General features: G+C 37.0%; 3 protein-coding genes across 3 annotated transcripts in view; all 3 read right to left on the reverse strand.

The window, feature by feature from the left end:
• Window positions 1–604: 604 nt before the first annotated feature.
• LOC122416747 (uncharacterized) lies at window positions 605–1,819 on the reverse strand. The gene has a single exon (XM_043429791.1). The coding sequence runs from the start codon at window positions 1,817–1,819 to the stop codon at window positions 605–607; it is 1,215 nt and encodes a 404-aa protein (XP_043285726.1).
• An 11,679-nt stretch (window positions 1,820–13,498) lies between these two features.
• On the reverse strand, window positions 13,499–14,075 carry LOC122416748 (pre-mRNA-splicing factor 38B-like). The gene is made up of 2 exons (XM_043429792.1): window positions 13,975–14,075; window positions 13,499–13,871 (listed from the first exon to the last, which is right to left on the reverse strand). The coding sequence occupies exons 1-2, from the start codon at window positions 14,073–14,075 to the stop codon at window positions 13,499–13,501; spliced, it is 474 nt and encodes a 157-aa protein (XP_043285727.1).
• Window positions 14,076–14,275: 200 nt separating this feature from the next.
• Window positions 14,276–17,331, reverse strand: part of LOC122416750 (titin homolog) — a 31,174-nt gene continuing 28,118 nt past the window's right edge. The window contains exons 9-13 of the mRNA XM_043429793.1: window positions 17,104–17,269; window positions 16,882–17,017; window positions 15,551–16,766; window positions 14,800–14,970; window positions 14,276–14,656 (exon numbers count right to left, since the gene is read on the reverse strand). Coding sequence (XP_043285728.1) covers window positions 14,276–14,656; window positions 14,800–14,970; window positions 15,551–16,766; window positions 16,882–17,017; window positions 17,104–17,269 — 2,070 coding nt within the window. The remainder of the gene's footprint in view (window positions 14,657–14,799; window positions 14,971–15,550; window positions 16,767–16,881; window positions 17,018–17,103; window positions 17,270–17,331) is intronic.

Consider the following 17,331-nt stretch of genomic DNA (forward strand, 5'->3'; position numbering starts at 1 on the left):
AAAGAAGCGAGCTAAATTAAAAATTGGAGATAAAGTGCGTATAAGTAAATTTAAGAATGTATTTGAGAAAGGTTATACTCCAAACTGGACAACGGAAATTTTCACAATATATCAAGTGAGAAAAACCAATCCAGTCACATATAATATAAAAGATTATCAAGAGGAGCCTATTGCAGGCAGTTTCTACGAACAAGAGCTACTTCCTGTTAAATATCCTGATATATATCTTGTAGAAAAAGTATTGAAAAAACGTGGTAGTCAGTTGCTTGTTAAATGGTTAGGTTTTGATGACGCTCACAATAGTTGGATAAATAAGGATGATGTGTAAAAATGAAAAAATAAAAAAAAAATGTGAAAAAAAGGACTTGCTGATTTTTTTTTTCTTTCTATAGCATACCCCTCCAATTCTCGAGACTCGTATGCTCAAGCCTTATATTGTAGAGGTCTGAGTTTAGAAAAGCAGGTAGAATGAAAAAAAAAGGGGCTTGTAGACCTGGTTCTTTTTATTCGACACAAAAATGTACAATATTGAACAAAAATATTCTCTCTCTCTCACGCTTACATACATATTTACATTTCAACTATATCAAATTTTTGACAGATATTAAATCTGCATCTCTTCTTCGGAAATGTTTGAGTACATGGGGATCTTGTAGTGACCCCACGGCAATGTCTCCACCGTCCCCGGTATAATATAACGCTTGTCATCATGTGGGCTCAGGGCAATTTTTGTTTCTGAGATGGTATATACCTGATGTAATGTTGAACGAATTGCCGATTGGCAACGTGTCACTTCAGTCTCTTCGTTTAAACATTTTACAAAATCGTCAAAGTTTATTGTTTTCGCAACAACATTGCTCTTCACACCCTTGACCTTCTTTACATCTTTTTTACCCTCGACACGCGTAGCATACATTTTTGACCTGAGCCCCACAAACTCCGTCATAATGGATCCATTATTCTCGTCCTTCATGAGACCCGGAACCTTTTTATTGACAAGCGGAATATGGTAAGCATTGTCAATGGGATAGTCACTCGTATCAAATTTGGAGATATTTTCGCGCATATCTCGATAAACGTCATCACACTCAATTTCATATATCAAACTATCTGTATCTGTATACATTACTGAACATTTATCCCCATACTTTGGAGTCATAAACTCATGATGAAACGTATACAGCCATGTTTTCGATATATCGAGAATTGACATGCCTACGTATATTGGTTTGTCAAATTTCACCTCAAGCTTACGCAATTCAACGGCTATCAAGTCTTCAGCAAAGATACTGCGACTGTGGAAATTCGGTTTTGCAATCATCGCTTCCGCTCCATATCTACCATCCCACTCTGTTAACAATGAAACATTTTTACGTTCGCGCACATCTTCCATCGTTTTACCGAAAACTGCATTATTCATTAGTTTATACATATTTTTGTCAAAATCATTCGTTGCACGCGTTCGCAATTGTGTGTTCAGATCAATGTAGCCTGCCAGCCATGGAGCTTCAGCAAATTGCAATATCCTATGTATTTTTTTGAGTATGAGCCCATGACTTAGACAGTGTTGTAGAGTTCGGTAATGGATAACATAGCGCTCTTTATCGAAAACGGTTGCAAGTAACTTTTCTTGTTTCTTACCCGGTGGTTTTCCATGTTCAGGACAAAAAGGCAAGTCTTTGTGTTTGTCATGCAAGTGCGCCGGATACTCCAAATCAACTTCCAGTATATAACCTTTTGTCGGATCTGGAGAGTTTATATCAAAGTTCGAGATGTCTTCGAGAAACTCAAAATCTCGATATGGTAATGACGTTTTCATTGCACTTCCATACAGATTATTTACATCATAGTACATAAGGTATGTGGAAGCTTGTGATGGATCGAAAGATTCCATGTACTTGTTATTTGCACGTGCATATCTCCTCGAACATTGACTTAAACCCCCGCGTATACCTCTCTCAATAAACAATACCATATCAATGTCGGTGAGTAGTTCAAATTTTATTCCAGTAAATTTAAGCATAGCATCCCAGGTGTACCCCGGGAGAGTGAAATAATATGCTGGGTCAAGCCCATAACTTTGTTGAGAACTAACTCGGAAATTTTCAAAAATGTCTGCCAGTAAAAGGACATCCGTTTTCAAATAAAGATCGCTATATTCCCCCAGCGTTTGAATTGAAAATCGCTCCCAAACTGTTTGTGCATGTTGATATTCACTTTCAGAAATTGTTGTGTCTGCTAAAGAACTGTAAAAAGCATCCCGAGGTGGAAGCTCTGTATCATTTAATTTTTCAAAACAGTCTATGTATTCATACGGGAAGACTCCTTTTCTCGTCAAAAGAGTGAAATCATCGTGTGAAATATTTAAAAATTGTGATTTTAAAACTTTAAGTTGGTCAATCAATAGGAGCGATGCTAATTTATCAAGACTCGAACTCATAAATTTGAATGAATCAATGAAACGGAGTCTTATCTGTTTCCTATAGTCATGTGACGATGATTTAACTGTTTTTGAAAAAGAAATGTATTTTTCTTTTGTTAAAGGGAGTAAATCGATTTTCCCCTCAAACGCTGTGGCCACCTCCTTTATTATGAAATGCGCGTCATAGCCCGATAGATTGTGAAAAACAATTGGAATGAAAAATGAATTTTTGTAATTTAAATTGCAATTGCCATGAGCCGGACCTCGAAACTGCCCCGTTAGATGGCAATGATCGCGTACACGTTGTTCTTTCTCAACAAAGGGTTTTTCACAAATATGACAATTTACGTCCTCTCGAAATTTTTTCCATTCCGCTGGCGATAATTCCTTCATCGGGACATTCGTTAGTAAAATTTTTTCCACGCGGAGTGCCAATTCTTTCAACTGTTCAACGAACCACCCAATACAATCCTCACTACGACGTGAATAATATCCCGATAATGATGAGTCGTATGAACAGCTAACGTAAAAGCCTATACTAAAAACTTTATGATGGTGCTGCCTATTCATCTCTCTTTCTCTCTCACCAGTCTTCTCTAATACGCACTCCAGGTCAGCATAAACGATGAATGGTAGGCGCTCCTTCCGATTATGGTTTGTGAATTCCAACCATTTATCGTTTTCCGCCGGTAATCGTATAGCACAATCATTCATCTTGCCACAATCCACCTCATGAGCTCGTAGCTTGCTCTCCATTGAAAAATACTGCAAACACCTGTAAAATGATCATGAATATATTTTTGAGGGGAAAAAAAAAAAATGTCGCACATATGAGTATAGAAATTTACTTACCGATCACAAATATATTTTTTATGATTCTTGCTGCTCAGTTGGCTGCTCACTAAGCGGGATAGATCTTTAATCAATGTAAAGTGGCCAATTCTGTCCCCTTCCTCGTTTTCAATGTACAACAAATTGACGTGTCTCCCTCTTTTCCACTTGGTAATGTAAAGAGGTGCAATACCACTTTTCGTTATACCATACACATTTATCGAGACATCGTTCAATTGTTCAAATTTTTTAATTTGATTCAGTGTCATCGGAAAGTCAATGTCCTGAAGATTCAGAATCGTCGAGTAGTGGGGATACGAACTTTGACGATCAGCATGCTGTTCAGCTGGGTGGAGAGCGGCAACCACAGCCCATGCAAAACATGCGTTGTCATTTGATTTAACGTTGACAACGGCTCTCTTCAACATTATTTTTCGCGGCAATCGAATGTGACATCCCGCACGCATTGGATTATATTTATTAATATTTACAGTGAGATTGGTAATTGAAACCAATGTCCATCCACTATCACATTCTTGAAACTCATCGAGTGATGCCAAAGTGGGCTCCATCACTCGCTCTTCATACCACTCTTTTACATTCGACGTTTGAAAAAGTTCCACATTAGCCGTATTGATACTTTTATGAGCACGCCGATCACCCGTAGCAAACTCGGCATTGAACTCCGTATTAACTTTAATGCTATTAAATTTTACTATACAGTCTTTCACTCGCTTTTCAACCAATTCGTATGCATCCTTCAAGAACTGGCGTGGTACAATGTAATTTCGATTGATTACGGCGCCAGTCACTACGCGATTTGCGAACGCCGAATCAATTTCTTTCCAGACTAATCCTCGATCGTTTAGTCCTGCGCCGGTATGTTGAAACTGTGAACGTGTGACTTCCAGTAACCCTTGCAAGCGTATTATTCTCGCAGTTACAGAGTGCTGATATCCCGTGCTCAATCGAGGGCGTTTATTCGGTGCAACTTGCTCTTCCAACGATTCAATAAATTCGAGACATTGTTTTTCCCAATAATTATATTCTTCCACCGACTTTATGGAAGCTACTTGTTCACGTAACAGTCTTTCAATATCGATACCATTGGTTTGAGCCATGGTTGTTGACTCGAAGACGATCCGTCGCAAAGTGTGAAAACTTTGAAAATGTTGCTAACAAAATCATGATCATCTCTCTTATATATTTACGATTAAAAAAAAAAAAAAAAAAAAAAAATGTGAGAGTATTGATGTAAACTTATTTGAATATTTTCTTTCTATGTTAGCATGAAAAACATTGAAAATGTTGCTACTTTATTTTTTTTCCACAAAGCCATTTTTCTTAATAAGGTGAGAGTTTGAAATATGAATGGGAAGATGCAGACATAGCGATGTAAATCTATTAGTTTCAAATTTTTTTTCTTCCTTTGTTATCACGAAGAAATGTTGCTGCTTTTTTTTTTCCCCGTGAAGTCAACAATTTTTTCTTTTTTTTGTTAACAAGGCGGAGGGGAGAAAAATGTGGTGCTAGAAATGCAAGTCTGTTGAATTTTTTTCTTTTATGTTACTGTGAAAAAAAAATGTTTTGAAAAAAAAAAATGTGACAGCTTTTTTTTATTCATATAGTCAGCATTGTGGGAGTGTAAGATAGAAAATTTAATGGAAATTAGCAGGTTTATACTTTCGTTACATCAGTCTACATGAACAATAAGTCAAAGGGGAAGGATGTGGGTGAGCACCCTCCCGTTGAGTAAAAATTTCTAGCTGGGCTTTTTTCCAAACACTATGTTTCAAATTGTGTTCGAATACGATTTTACAATGTGAAAAGTCGCTCCACGTCTCCTAGAAGACATTGAGATTATCTGATTCAAATTTTTTTCTTTCATGTTACTGCGAAGAAATGTTGTGGCCGCTCTTTTCACGTAGTCGCCTGTTCTCATATTATGGTAGCATAAGAATGAAAATTTCGTGAAAATGGAAATTAGTTTGCCTTTACTTTTGCCACATCAGTCTACGTGAATAATAGGTCAAGGGAAAGGATGTGGGTGAGCACCCTCTCATTGAGTAAAAATTTCTAGTTGGACATTTTTTTTTTCAAATGCTTTTTCAATCGTAATCGAATACGATTTTACAATGGGAAAAGTCGCTCCACGTCTCCTAGAAGATGGCAAGGAAGTGGCAAGGCTTGAAAATTTCACCCTATTGTGTCAATATTCCCCCCCCACCTTTTTCTCCTGTAAACGTTTTAAAAGGGCATTTCCCTTATGGCAAAATAATCACTCCGCGAAAAACCTTCGAAGACTTCACCCGTCTCATTGCTACAAATTTTCATTTTTTTCCACGAGAAAAAAAAAAATGTCTCAGAGCGCAAAATCATTTGAAAGTGCTGTGGAGATCGTTGATCTCATGGATAACGATAGTGCAGTGCGTGAAGTAGATGATGTGATGGTTATTGACATTTCGGAAGACAGTGTCGAAGTTTGTGAGGATCCTGTAAATTATCATGTGCGTGATGAAGGACACGATGTGATGGTTATTGACATCTCCAACGATGATGACGACGATGTTGGAATTGCTAATAACGACATAAACGATATGCCGGATGAGGATGACGATTTCGCATATCATGGTGGTGGTGGTGGTGGTGGTGATATTGAACTCGAGAACAATGTTGAGGACGATGAAGTCCTCGACATGCTCGATGAAATGGAGCGCGACTTTCAATATTATGGTCAGGACGTGGAGTTCCACGAGATCGAGCCGGCGGAGGGTAATCCACCTGACGACGGTTTCGAGTCAGATTCCTCCGTCGATGAAGGGGAATCGACTCAACGGCTGCTGTCACGACCGACGGCGTTGGCCATGGTACCGTCAGACCGGGTCTGCAGAATAAAATCTTATTATGCAGACCGTATGCAGAATCGCATTTGTGTCGATTGTTTCATACGGGACCCGGAAACCTATGGGCGTGCTGTGGCCCATTTTGAGCACCACGTCGGGCCCTATGAGGTCTTGGGAGACCTCTGGTGTTACAACTGTGATCGGCCGCTCACACTCTTCATCGCGTATAATACATGCGGAGTGTGTAAAAAATAATGGTGAGTAGTTTTGATCATTACCCTTTTTTTTTTCGTAATGAAAAAAAAAACAGAAAATTAAGAATTTGGGTTTTTCTTTGTGTTCCAGGAAATGGAGCGACATAGAGTTAAAAAACAATATATGTTTATCTGTAAATTGTATTATAATGTTAAAATAGAGTAAATAGTATTTTCAATCTATATATTTAATTAATTTACTAAAGCATACGTTCATTCCATGGGAAATGTATTGTAATATAATTCGTTCATTCCATGGAAATGTATTGTAATATAATTCTAATTTTTAATAAATTTTGTCAAGCGTATGCAATATTAAAAACAATATTTCCCCAACTCCCATTTTCCTTCTCTTTTACACCCATTCATTCATCTCTCTTCTTCACCCCCGCGATCCCTCTACAAACTCCCCCACTACAGACCCTGCCACCACCACTGCGGATCATTTTTCCCATCTCTCTCACATTCATCTTCCATCTCTCTCCTGACGGTCCCCCCTCTACAGACCCCTCGCCCGCTGCAGACCCCGCGCTCCCCCGTTCCCGCACCCCCCTGAGATCCCTGGCTTAGAACCGGCCTAGCCTCTATACTTAGATGAAGTTAGTCAAGAAAAGGGAGTTGAAAATAATTCTAAGAAATGAGGACAAAAAGAGATTGGGGAAGTCAAAGAAAAAGGGGAGATCAAAACTGTATCTAGAAAAGAAGTAAAAAACCAATTAAAGCAAGATTTTGAAAGTACAGAAAAAACGATTAATTCAGAAAGAAATGAAGAAAAAAATGTTCAGCCCATTAAAAACCTAAATTCTAATCAAGAAAACAATAACGATGAAATTACAATAGAAGAAATAAATGAAATCGTGGACCAATCCGAACTCTCCGAAAACGAAAAGCAGGTCCATAAACAAATTTTGTGGAACCGAAGGCATGTTTTTCGCAAAAATACGGGGCGAATAGCAGTGTATGAACACGAGTTAAAGATTACGTCAGAGACGCCAATAGTCGCACATGCATATGACGTACCACTAGTGCATCGCGACAAGGTGGACAAAGAAATAGATAAATTAATTAAATATGGAATTATACAAAGGTCGAGTAGTCTGTGGGTCAATCCAATTATACCCGTGATAAAGAAAGACGATTCCGTGAGAATTTGTTTGGATGCAAGAAAACTGAATCAAGTTATGGAAGGGAGTCATGAGTCGGTCCCTAATATCGATGAAGTCTTTCAGAAATGCCATTCGACTAAAATTATGACAACACTAGATTTAACGAATAGTTTCTCGCAAATCCCTTTGCACCCAGAGTCAATGAAGTATACGGCTTTTCGATACCGGGGTAGAGTATACGAATTTAAAGTAACACCATTTGGTTTGAAAATAAGTACGGCTGCGCTATTAAAAGGATTAGATATTGTTCTGAATGGTCTAGGAGACCACGTAATAAATTTCGTGGACGATCTGTTATGTTTTTCGTCAAGCTTTGAGGAACATATGCAACATCTTGATGAGCTGTTGAGAGAAAAAAGAAAAATTGGATTAAAAAAATTATAATCACAAAAAATACAAAAACAAATTGCGAACAAAAAAATTGAGATCACAAAAATTCAAAAAAAAATACAAATGAAAAAATTGACATAAAAATTTAAAAAAAATTACAAACAAACAAATTTAAACCAAAAAAAATTGGTCGTTGTACTTAGCGTTTTTTTACGAGTTAATCTTGTCTAATTTACACGTATCTTACACTCACGGATTCGAAAATCGAGTAAAACGCCAAGTACAACGACCAAATTTTTTTGGTTTAAATTTGTTTGTTTGTAAATTTTTTTTGAATTTTTATGTCAATTTTTTCGTTTGTAATTTTTTTTGAATTTTTGTGATCTCAATTTTTTTGTTCGCAATTTGTTTTTATATTTTTTGTGATTATAATTTTTTTAATTCAATTTTTCTTTTTTCATGATTTGTTTTATTCGTCACCCAATGTGCTTGGCAAATTCTTCATTTATTTGATAACATTTTGTTTCTTGAATTGAAACCATTGATTTCCACGATTTTACAGGTAACTACGCAAAGGGGTATAAATGTACTTGTCTCTAGGTTTTTTACAGCATTCATGCTGTAGTGCAGGTTGATTTAACAACTTTTTGTGTACTCGGGAACCGAAATTTTATAGAATATATTTGAAAAATATTGAATATTAAAGAACAACATCAATTAATTCATAACAATTCAATTCTTTATTGACAAATACTTATGATCGACAAAACTCAAACATTTGAAATAAATATTTATTATATGATGAGGTACACATTACTAGTGGAAATTGTTTTGTCTGCCGCGGCCGCGATATCTTCTACCCCGGTAGGGGTTAGAAAGATCGAAGAGTAAATCTACGATGCGCGCTTGGGCATTACGAAATGAAGCCTCCCGCTGCCGCCATTGTTCCCTACGAACTCCTGTAAAAATCATTTCATTATTTTTAGGGAACAGAATAAAAAAGGGTTGAATTTTAAAGAATGATAATGATAGAAATAAAGGTAGAGGTAGAGATAGAGGTAGAGATAGTGGTAGATAGAGTCAAAGGTAGAGGTAGAGATAGAGATAGAGATAGAGATAGAGAGATACAGATAGAAATAGAGATAGTGATAGTGATAGTGATAGAGATAGTGATAGAGATAGAGATAGTGTAACGTAACGCTCTTGCCGACTTGGCCTGAACGCCGCCACGCGTCGGTTCGAGCTACCTTAATTGTAAAAGAAGCAGGTATGAAAGAAACGTGAGAACGCGGAATTTTGATTTTGAAAAATTTAAAAATTCCGATTTATTCAATTTTGATTGATTTCACAGGATAAATTCGTTTTTGATTTGTTGTCGTGAAATATTCGCGATCGCGCTCGCTGATTGGGAGAAATTTTGTTTCACTCGCCGTTTCGAATTTGAATAATTTTTAATTTACGCATTTTTCGCTTATAAAAAAGAAGAAAGTTTCGAAAATTCAAAAGTGTTTTGATTTTATACAACCCCTAGGAAAAAAAAGGTTGGGACAAGTACATTGATGGTCCCCCGTTTGCTGATAATTTCACCCATAAATAAAACTTAAAAAATTTTTTTTTTAAATTGTAAAAAAAATTATTTTATAAAAAAAAAATACAGAACAATTTGAAAAAAATTTCACAAATCTTGAAAAAACATTATATTAAAACAAAAACTAATCTGTATCTATTTTTCAAAGTGTCAAAAGAATCAAATAACAAGTAAAAAATAATAAACCGAAAAATCGCCCTTGAAATCATTTTGGAAACCGATGCCTCATTCTTCTTATTAGATTCGAACAGCTAAATCAACTGAAAAAAATTCTATCTAATTTACGTGCGGCATTAAAATTTATTATATTAATTCGAGGCCAAGTATTTTCTAATGAATTGAAAAAATTTCCACTTGAATTACGTGCAGCATTAAAATTTATGATATCAATCGGTGGACAAGTATTTTATTAGTAATTCCAAATTTTGAAATTATTAAATTCTTTTAAGAAGCTTTTAAATCCCAAAAAATCACATGAAAGCTAGTCATATGTTACTCTATGGTGGCAGAGATTTATAAGAAAATCAATTCTTCTCAGACTTTCAGGATCCTCTGGTATTATTCACAAAATTCGACGTCGATTGGATCGATACAAATTATGTTTACATATGTGTTAAAAGTACTTGTCCGGCCCATCACTATTCATTTAAATAAAAATCTATCATGAAAAAATGGAATTGATGGCAGAATCCGGTAAAACTTTTATTGAAATGCGATTCATTATTAGTTTAATGTTCTTAATAATAGTATAAGTTAGTTCTTATTCCGAATGGAATTCGTTCGCTGGAAGAATAAGTGAGAAACAAAAATTGCCGTCATTGAATACAAACTGGAGAGTTATTTTTTAAACTTGAACATATATATTATGTACAATTATTTTCATTTATCAATGGACAATAATATCCCTTGTATATTGCGAAACAATTTCTTTGCTTTTTTTATTAAATTAGTGCAATTACGTAAAAATTACTTGAAGATAATTCTCTCAATTCCCTCTGCATGGATACTTGTGATCCATCAGTTCTAGACAACCACTGATTATTATTGGGATGAACAATTTAAACGGAAAGTGATGGGCCGGACAAGTACTTTTAACACATATGTAAACATAATTTGTATCGATCCAATCGACGTCGAATTTTGTGAATAATACCAGAGGATCCTGAAAGTCTGAGAAGAATTGATTTTCTTATAAGTCTCTGCCACCATAGAGTAACATATGACTAGCTTTCATGTGATTTTTTTGGATTTAAAAGCTTCTTAAAAGAATTTAATAATGTCAAAATTTGGAATTACTAATAAAATACTTGTCCACCGATTGATATCATAAATTTTAATGCTGCACGTAATTCAAGTGGTAACTTTTTTCAATTCATTAGAAAATACTTGGCCTCGAATTAATATAATAAATTTTAATGCCGCACGTAAATTAGATAGAATTTTTTTCAGTTGATTTAGCTGTTCGAATCTAATAAGAAGAATGAGGCATCGGTTTCCAAAATGATTTCAAGGGCGATTTTTCGGTTTATTATTTTTTACTTGTTATTTGATTCTTTTGACACTTTGAAAAATAGATACAGATTAGTTTTTGTTTTAATATAATGTTTTTTCAAGATTTGTGAAATTTTTTTCGAATTGTTCTGTATTTTTTTTTTTATAAAATAATTTTTTTTACAACTTAAAAAAAAAATTTTTTAAGTTTTTTTTATGGATGGAATTATCAGCAAACGAAGGACCATCTATGTACTTGTCCCAACCTTTTTTTTCCTAGGGGAAGTTTATGGTTTGATATCACGTCTTTTTTCTCAAAAGTTCCTTATTTATTTTCAGTTGACTATAGGATTTTAGTTTGAATTTCTATGGATTATTCATAATTTTCATCTTATAACGTTGGTTTCCACGAAAAAAGACCTATTTTTCGTCAAAATAGTACTGAAAATATTTCGTCACAGGTCTGTCCTTGGACTTTGGCAATTTTTTTCTTTGTACTCTGATATGTTTTGTCAATTAGAATCCCAAACGCATGGTCGCAAGCGGGTTAGAGGTCGGGATATGATTTTCGGCTTATAACGCTGGTTTCCACGAAAAAGGACCTATTTTGCGTCAAAATTTTACTGGAAATATTTCGACACAGGTCTGTTCTTGGACTTTGGCGCTTTTTTTCCTTGTATCCTAATATGTTTTGTCAATTAGGAACCAAAGAGCACGGTGAAAAGCGGGTTGGGGGCCGAGATATGATTTTCGGCTTGTAACGTTGGTTTCTACGAAAAAAGACCTAAATTTCGTTAAAATTGTACTGGAAATATTTCGTCACAGGTCTGTTCTTGGACTTTGGCGATTTTTCCCCTTGTCTTCTAATATATTTTGTCCATTGGGAACTCAAGAGCATGTAGCAATGCGTGTTGCGGGCTGTGATGTGATTTCCGGCTTATAACGTTAGAAAAAAGAAAGGAAAAGAGGAAAGACAGATCAAATTCAAGACACAACAAATCCAACAGAATTGGCCATTTTTAAATGTCCCTTTTACATTCTGAATCTAGACGTTTTCGTGTCATCCAAAACATGGCCCCGATGAAATATATTTCCAAAGTTTGCAAGTGGCCGCTCAGATCCAATTATCTACAGTTTGATAGTTGCAGAAAAAAGGCACCCGAAAACATCTATTGTGTCAGAACTCAAAGAAGCAAAAAAACTGAGCGTACTTAATTCTACAGAGCAACGGAAATCAAAGACGTTTAAGGTACCTGCATTGGTTGTGGAGGAATACAATTTCATTTCAGGATAATTTAGAAAGAAATTTAGAAATTAAGAAATTTAGCATGGAATTTAGAAAAAGGAAAATTAAGTTAAATAGTAAAGCTGAAAACTTTTGTGATGCATTTTTGAAATTACATGTTACGGTTGGAGTAAAAAAATAAAATGATTGGCACACATGCTGCGACACAAAAATATCAAAGTTTCAAGGTATTCGCTCCATACCGCAGTAATACAAACTTCAATACTATTTGAAAAGAAACACTTTAAAACTTGCTGAACAAAGTTCCATTCCATATTACTATAATCAAAGATAGGGGGTGATACTTAGCACATATACTTATCCACAGAAATTTCAAAGTTCGCAGGTATTTGCTGCGATTCAATGTATCTACGCAATTAGTTTGGAAGACAGCAATTTCAAATTCATCCATAAATGAGCAACTGAAGACTTTTGTAATGAATTTTTCACTTCATATTTATGTTACGGTGCGAGTCAAAAAATAAAATGAATGGCACAGTACATAAATTTTATAGTTTGCAGATTTTTGCTGTATTTCAATGATCCAAATCTACCCGAGTAAAAAAATTATGATGAGTTAAATATAATAAAAACATGTGCGACGCAAAATGCGTTGCACATGTATCAAATGAGAATAACTTACTTATAAGTTGCTCATGCGTGAAACATGTGTAAGGCGTAGTGAGTGACTTATAAGTCGCTCATGAGTGACTTATAAATCATTGATGTGTGAGACAAGAACTACCCTCAAATGCATGTGACAGATTACGAAAAAGTCAAACATGAGCGTGGTGAGTACCTTATGAGTGACTCATCAAAAATATGATCTGTATTCAGGGCGTTCGTAGAGAATAAATACAAATAATTGTTTTTTTCCGTAGGCAGGTAAATAAAAAAAGGAAATATGATGAACACTGTTCATTGTTATGAAATCAGATAACACTTTATTTCAGACTCCCAAAAAATGTATTCCTAAGCAGCATGAGTGATAAAAATTCACAATTTTTTAATCGATAAATAAACGGGCATGAATAAATAAATGAGATAATATGTGTAAATAGCTATTAGTTATGCCATTCAATAAATAAGAAAGTAATGATTTATTAACAAATTTGAAATCTTTTTATTTATAACTTTTATTTGAAAATTTTTTTGTTTTCACGAAGTTTGACTTAATATTGATTTTGTCAGTTTTTCGTTCGTTCTCGTGTCATATGATGTTCAGCTATTATCGCGTTCTTCAACTTCTCGTCTGCTCGTTGTCTCGTCCTCTGGTTTTTGCGTTCTCTCATCTCTTCATCCCACATATATTTTCATCGGCTCGTTCCCTCGTACTCTCATTCCATGTCCTCTCGCTTCTCGTCCTCGTCTCGGTTCTCGTCTTCTCTCCCTCTCGTGTCCCCTCGTGCTTCCGTTGGTTCCTTTTCGCCCGATCGTCCGGTCGTTCTCGTCCTCTCGTGTCATTGTCTCGACTCTCTTCTTCTCGTTCCTCATCCTCACGTCTTCTCGTACCTCGTCCTCTCAGCCTCTCCTTCCTCATCCTCTTCGTCCTCGTCCTCTCGACCTCTCCTTCCTTGCCCTCTCGGCCCTCGTCCTCCCGACCTGTCGTCTTTCCGTCCTCTCTCTCTCTCTCTCTCTCTCCTGTTCTCTGTACCCTTGTGCTTTCGTTATTTGGTTCCTTCGTCCTCCCGTTCGTTCGCTCTTGTCCGCTCGTCCTCGTTGTATCTATTCTCGTCCTCTCTCCCTTTCGTTCCTCGTGCTCACGTCTTCTCGTCCCTCGTCCTCTCGACCTCTCCTTCCTTGTCCTCTCGGTCCTCGTCCTCACGTCTTCTCGTGCCTCGTCCTCTCAGCCTCTCCTTCCTCATCCTGTCGGTCCTCGTCCTCTCGACCTTTCATTCCTTGTGCCCTCGGCCCTCGTCCTCCCGCCCTGTCGTCTTTCCGTACTCTCCCTCTCCTGTCCTCTGTACCCTTGTGCTCTCGTTATCCGATCCCTTCGTCCTCCCGTTCGTTCGCTCTCATCCGCTCGTCCTCGTTGTCTCGGTTCTCGTCTTCTCTCCCTCTCGTGTCATACCGTCCCCTCGTGCTTCCGTTCGTTCCTTTTCGCCCGATCGTCCGGTCGTTCTCGTTCTCTCGTGTCATTGTCTCGACTCTCTTCTTCTTCGTTCCTCATCCTCTCGTCATCTCGTTCCTCGTCCTCCCAATCTGCACCCGTTCTTCCATCCTCTCCCTCTCCTGTCCTCTGTGCTCTCGTCATCCCGTCTCCTCGTTCTCGTTTTTCGTCCTCCCATCCTCCCTCCGTCCCGTCCTCGTTTCTCGTTCTCTCCTCGTCTCGATCGTTGCTCGTCCTCCCGTCGTCTCGTTCCTCGTCCTTTCGTCCTCTTGACATCTCGTTCCTCGTTCTCCCGTCCTTTCTCTCTCCTGTTTTCTGTGCCCTCGTTCTCCGGTTCTGTCGTCGTTCCGTCTCCTCGTTCTCTTATCCACTCGTTCTCGTCCCCTTGGCCTCTCGTCCTCCCGACCTTTCGTTCTTGCATCCTCTCTTCCTCCTGTCCTCTATGCCCTCGTCATCTAGTCCTTTCGTTGTCCCGTTACCTCATTCTTGTTTCTTGTCCTCTCGTCCGGTCGTCTTCGTTCCTCGTTTCTTGTCCTCTTGTCTGGTCGTCTTCGTTCCTCGTCCTCTTGTCCTCTCGTCGTCTCGTTGCTCCTCCTTTCATCTTCTCGTTGCTCGTCCTTCGTCCTCTCATCCTCCCGTCGTCTCGTCCTCTTTCTCCGTTCGTTTTCGTCCCCTCATCCTCGTCTTCTCATTCCTCGTCCTTTCGTCCTCTCGGCCTTTTGTTTGTTCGTTTGGATTTGTTCGGGTATGTCATGAGTAACTCATCAAAAATATGACCTCTATTTAGCGCGTTTGTAGCGAATGAATGCAAGTAATTGTATTTTTTTTAGTAGACAGGTGAATGAAGAAAACAGAATAATGATGAACAGTTTTCATTTTTATTTAAATCCCAATAAATTTATTATATCCCCAAGCAGCATTAGTGGTAAAAATTCACAATTTTTTAATCAATAAATAATCAATAAATAATAATTTTTAATCAATAAGTAATGAATAAATAAATCAGATAATGTGTGAATAGCTTATTCTGCTCTCTTTTCCCTCTATCCCTATATCGTTCTTTCAAGTAACCCTTCCTTTTTTGTAATCTAGCTCTCTTTTATCTTCTTTTCCTCTGTAAAAATTATCTCTTTAATATTTATTTTTGAAATGACCTTTACCACGATCTTCTTCCCTTATGAAATCATCTTGTCCTCTTCTTATATAATTTTTTGCTTTTTTATAATTTACTTCTTTCGTATTTTCATTTTCGGCTCTCCCCTGCTCTTTTCTTTTCAAACTACTTCTCTGTGAGCTAAAATCTCTTCTATCGCTATTCTTCAGGTTTTCCTTGCTATCCTGTTCTCTTTTATTCTCCTTTTTTCTCGAATCAGTTGTCTCTGACCTAAAGTTTCTTTCTTTGGTAGCATCTCGGTCCTCTTTGCGATTCTGTTCTTTTCTATTCTCCATTTTTCTCGAACCGGCTCTTTCTGACCTAAAGTTTCTTTCTTTGGTAGCATCTCGGTCCTCTTTGCGATTCTGTTCTCTCCTATTTTCTTTTTGTCGCGAATCAGCTCTTTCTCTCTGTAAGCTAAAATCTCTTCTATCGCTATGCTTCAGGTTTTCCTTGCTATCCTGTTCTCTTCTATTCTCCTTTTTTCTCGAACCTGCTCTCTCTGACCTAAAGTTTCTTTCTTTGGTAGCATCTCGGTCCTCTCTGCGATTCTGTTCTCCCCAATTTTCTTTTTTTCGCGAATCAGCTCTTTCTCTTTGTGAGCTTAAATCTCTTCTGTCGCTGTGCTTCAGGTTTTCCTTGCTATCCTGTTCTCTTCTATTTTCCTTTTTTTGTGAATCAGTTCTTTCTCTCTCAGAGCTAAAATCTTTACTCCTACTATTCTGGCTTTCCTTGCTATCCGGCTTACTCCTACACGCTTTTCCGCTCGAACTAGCAGTCTCGGACCTAAAATCGGTTTCTTCGCTATCATTTCGGTTCTCCTTGCGATTTTTTTCTCTCCTATTTTCTTTTTTTCTCAAATCAGGTTCTTCTCTCTCTAAACTGCAATCTCTACTCCTGATATTCTCCTGATTTCCCTTGCTATCCTGCTCTTTTCTCATATCTTCGTTTTCCGAAACAGCTGTCTCCGATCTCAAATCTCGTTCAAAACACTTTATAATACTAGTATATTTTCTATAATCTTTGTTTCCCTTTCTATTCTCATCAACGCTTATAATGGTTTCCACTATACCATTCGTTGTTTCTTCGTCTCTCTCTTCACTGTAATTTCTCTCTCTGTAGTTTTCTTTTTCCCTCATGTCCACCACTTCTTCCTGGATCACATCACTTTCCCGGTTTGTTGCTCGCTCTCTATCCAGTCGCGTACTCAGAATATTTTCCAATTCGCTGATAATGGAAACAGGCTCAATGGACGTTTCTTCAAATAAAGCCGGTGGTGCATTTTGTTCGGTTCTAAAAGAAAAAAATAGGTATAGAAAAATAATTTTTCATGATAAACGATTTAAAAAAATCGTTTTGAATCCCATACTGTTCAAAATTAATTTCTTCTGTTTTGCTGCACTCTGACATTGGTCTAGATTTCTGGGGGATTTTTTCTTCTTTTCTTTTATTTTGTTTCATAGTATTTATCATTGTAGTAATGCACGCATCGAAATCTTTTTGACTCAATTTAAGAGTCTTTGGGACGTGCTTATTAACGTAAACTGAAAAATCAATAGTGTACTCGAATTTATATTTTATCTTACAGAACGATACAAAAAATCAAACAAATTTTCACGTGTTCAATTACCTTTTGTGTCCTCCAACAAATCAGCGGGAATTTTTTCGGTTCCTCCTTTCCCGGTTCTTGTCATATTTTGTAGTTTCATCACGGGAATATGGGCCTTAATGATTCGGCGTACTAATTCTAGATGCCGTGCATTCACGTATACGGTTGATCCAGGTAGTAAGGGAACCTACGGAGAATTAATATCAGTTATGTAAATTTTTGTGAAAAAATGTCGAAATGTTTAAAACT

This window comes from Venturia canescens, chromosome 10, assembly GCF_019457755.1.
Source record: "Venturia canescens isolate UGA chromosome 10, ASM1945775v1, whole genome shotgun sequence".
Lineage (NCBI taxonomy): Eukaryota > Metazoa > Arthropoda > Insecta > Hymenoptera > Ichneumonidae > Venturia > Venturia canescens.

Bases quoted from the DNA above. Each gene is read 5' to 3' on its own strand.
- LOC122416747 (XM_043429791.1), bottom strand. From the start codon at position 1,819: ATGAAAACGTCATTACCATATCGAGATTTTGAGTTTCTCGAAGACATC.
- LOC122416748 (XM_043429792.1), bottom strand. From the start codon at position 14,075: ATGAGGAAGGAGAGGCTGAGAGGACGAGGCACGAGAAGACGTGAGGAC. The intron at 13,872-13,974 runs GTGAGCACGAGG...AAATAACGAAAG, and splicing joins AGGACGAGGGACGAGAAGAC to CACAAGGGTACAGAGAACAG.